This window comes from Nanorana parkeri, unplaced genomic scaffold (assembly GCF_000935625.1).
Source record: "Nanorana parkeri isolate BGI_ZX_2015 unplaced genomic scaffold, ASM93562v1 scaffold922, whole genome shotgun sequence".
Classification (NCBI taxonomy): Eukaryota; Metazoa; Chordata; class Amphibia; order Anura; family Dicroglossidae; genus Nanorana; species Nanorana parkeri.
The window spans coordinates 565,652-567,712 of NW_017307190.1; the positions used below are offsets into that span (position 1 = coordinate 565,652).

The following is a 2,061-nucleotide window of genomic DNA, read 5'->3' on the forward strand; positions in this document are numbered from 1 at the left end:
CTGCCCCCCAGTATGGATCCCCTTCTCATGTCCCCAGACAGCTCCTCTTCTTCTGCCCCCTAGCATGGATCCCCACCCCCATGCCTCCTCTTCTCCTGTGCTCTATATGGCTCCCCACCTCACTGCTCCCCTTGTCCTGCACCCCTCCCCCCATGGCTCTTCCTTCTCTTGCCCCCCAACAAGTCTTACCCTCTGATGAGGAGGATAGCTGTACCATCTCCGTCCGATCTCCGCTCCCTGTCTCCCCTGTACCCGTGCTCCTCCAGGTACAACGGCTGGCACACCGATCAGGGCTTTAAGGCGGCAGCTGGCCCCCATATGATACCTCCGGGCTCGGCCCGCTGCATTCCCGTGTGCCCGGGCCGGCAGAGCAGAACGGAGCGGGCCGCGGAGCCTCAGGCACAGGCGGAGCATGGCTGCGGGGAACACTAAGGGCCTGGGTCCTCTCCTTCTTCAATGACCTCCCCGGCGATCCGGGAACACTTACGGCAGCTGCTCTTACCTGCACGTTCCCCTAGGAGGCGCGCTCGCATCGCGCGCCATCTTGGTACACCCACATCCATAGAAATTTTCTGTCAGCGCTATTGTTTTTCAGAGACTTGCTATCAAATTACCTCGGTCACACAATGTTTTCACTATTTATTTATTCAATCATACAACATTTTACGGCATTGAGCTTATCTTGAAGATCGTGTTCGCTAATTGAGAGGATCAAGATGGCGGTGAGAGTTTTCCGGTGGCTTCTTGTTCCATACACCTGGAGTGCATGGGTGGAACAAGATGGCTGACGGCGTGGTATCGTCAGATCGTAAGGTCGTTGAAGTGGTTATGTTAGGGGTGTGGCAGCGAATGACAGCGGAGACAATGTGACACCGGGAGGAATGTCACTACATCGCAGCCTGATTGGACAGACGTCAGAATGAGTTGTTTGGTAGGTAGAGGCCATAGCTACACAGTTGTTGGTGCATGTAAAGGGTAGAGTGTGTCACGTGTGTGCACGGCTTCACTGGGTGTATTCTGACTGCTATGAATACCAACGGAAGAAACAAAGTATTTCTATATAGTGCGGATATATAATGTGCAGGATTAACGTTAAACTCCAGGCAAACAACTAAATACACAAATATATGAGATCTCTGAAAAGATCCAGTCCTGAGATTTACACAGCTCTGCCACACAGCACTGCCCTGTCTTGTGGGGCAGGAGGCCTGAAGCAGTTTCACTTTCACTTGCAGTTATCCTCCCACCAGCACCCTGTGACTGGACAGTGTCAAGAAGAAGCAGCACACTGATTAGCACATCGGTCACTCTGCTCTCTCATCTTATCAGAGTGCTGCATGCACCTGAGTGGCTCCATGTCCTGCTCCGCCCCCCCCTTTCTGAGCACTGCTTTACAGGGGACGCCATAAGCTGACACCAAGTCTAATTCAGGTACTTACACTGCTGCTTGGATTGATAAAAAGACATTTAATATTATAATACAGGATTTATAGAGCGCCAACAGTTTGCGCAGCGCTTTACAAAATGGAGGGAGACAATACAATTCCAGTACAGGAGATAGGAGGGCCCTGCTCGTGAGAGCTTACAATCTAGTAGGAGGGGCAAGACATACAAAAGGTAATAGCTGTTTGGGTTGATTTAATGGAAGAACTGACAGTATTGTTATATCGAGGTGGGATGGGCTTCCCTGAAGAGGAGAGTTTTCAAGGATCGCCTAGGAGATAGGCGGACAGATTGGGGTGGGGAGTTCCAGAGGATGGGAGACAGTCTGGAGAAGTCCTGGAGGCGATCATTCGAGCAGGTGACTGGAGAGCAGGAGGTCTTGGGAAGATCAAAGGGGGCGGGTTTGGGTGATATTTTGAGATGAGGTGGACAGGGCTGTAACTAGAAATCACAGGACCCCATAGCAAAATATTATATGGGGCATCTCTAGTTACGCCCCTTGCAGAGCCCACCTGAGATCCCACACAGCCCACCTGAGAGTGACCCTGCAGAGCCCATCATAGACTCTCTATGGTGGGCTCTGCAGGGTCTCAGATGGGCTGGTCACACCCCTGCACA

At 52.0% G+C, this 2,061-nt stretch overlaps 1 protein-coding gene across 1 annotated transcript in view; it reads right to left on the reverse strand.

The window, feature by feature from the left end:
• The window catches only part of DLAT (dihydrolipoamide S-acetyltransferase), a 23,737-nt gene extending 23,217 nt beyond the window's left edge, over window positions 1-520 (reverse strand). Inside the window, exon 1 of the mRNA XM_018566167.1 lies at window positions 190-520. Coding sequence (XP_018421669.1) covers window positions 190-414 — 225 coding nt within the window. The 5' untranslated portion in view covers window positions 415-520. The remainder of the gene's footprint in view (window positions 1-189) is intronic.
• Between the last annotated feature and the right edge of the window lie 1,541 nt (window positions 521-2,061).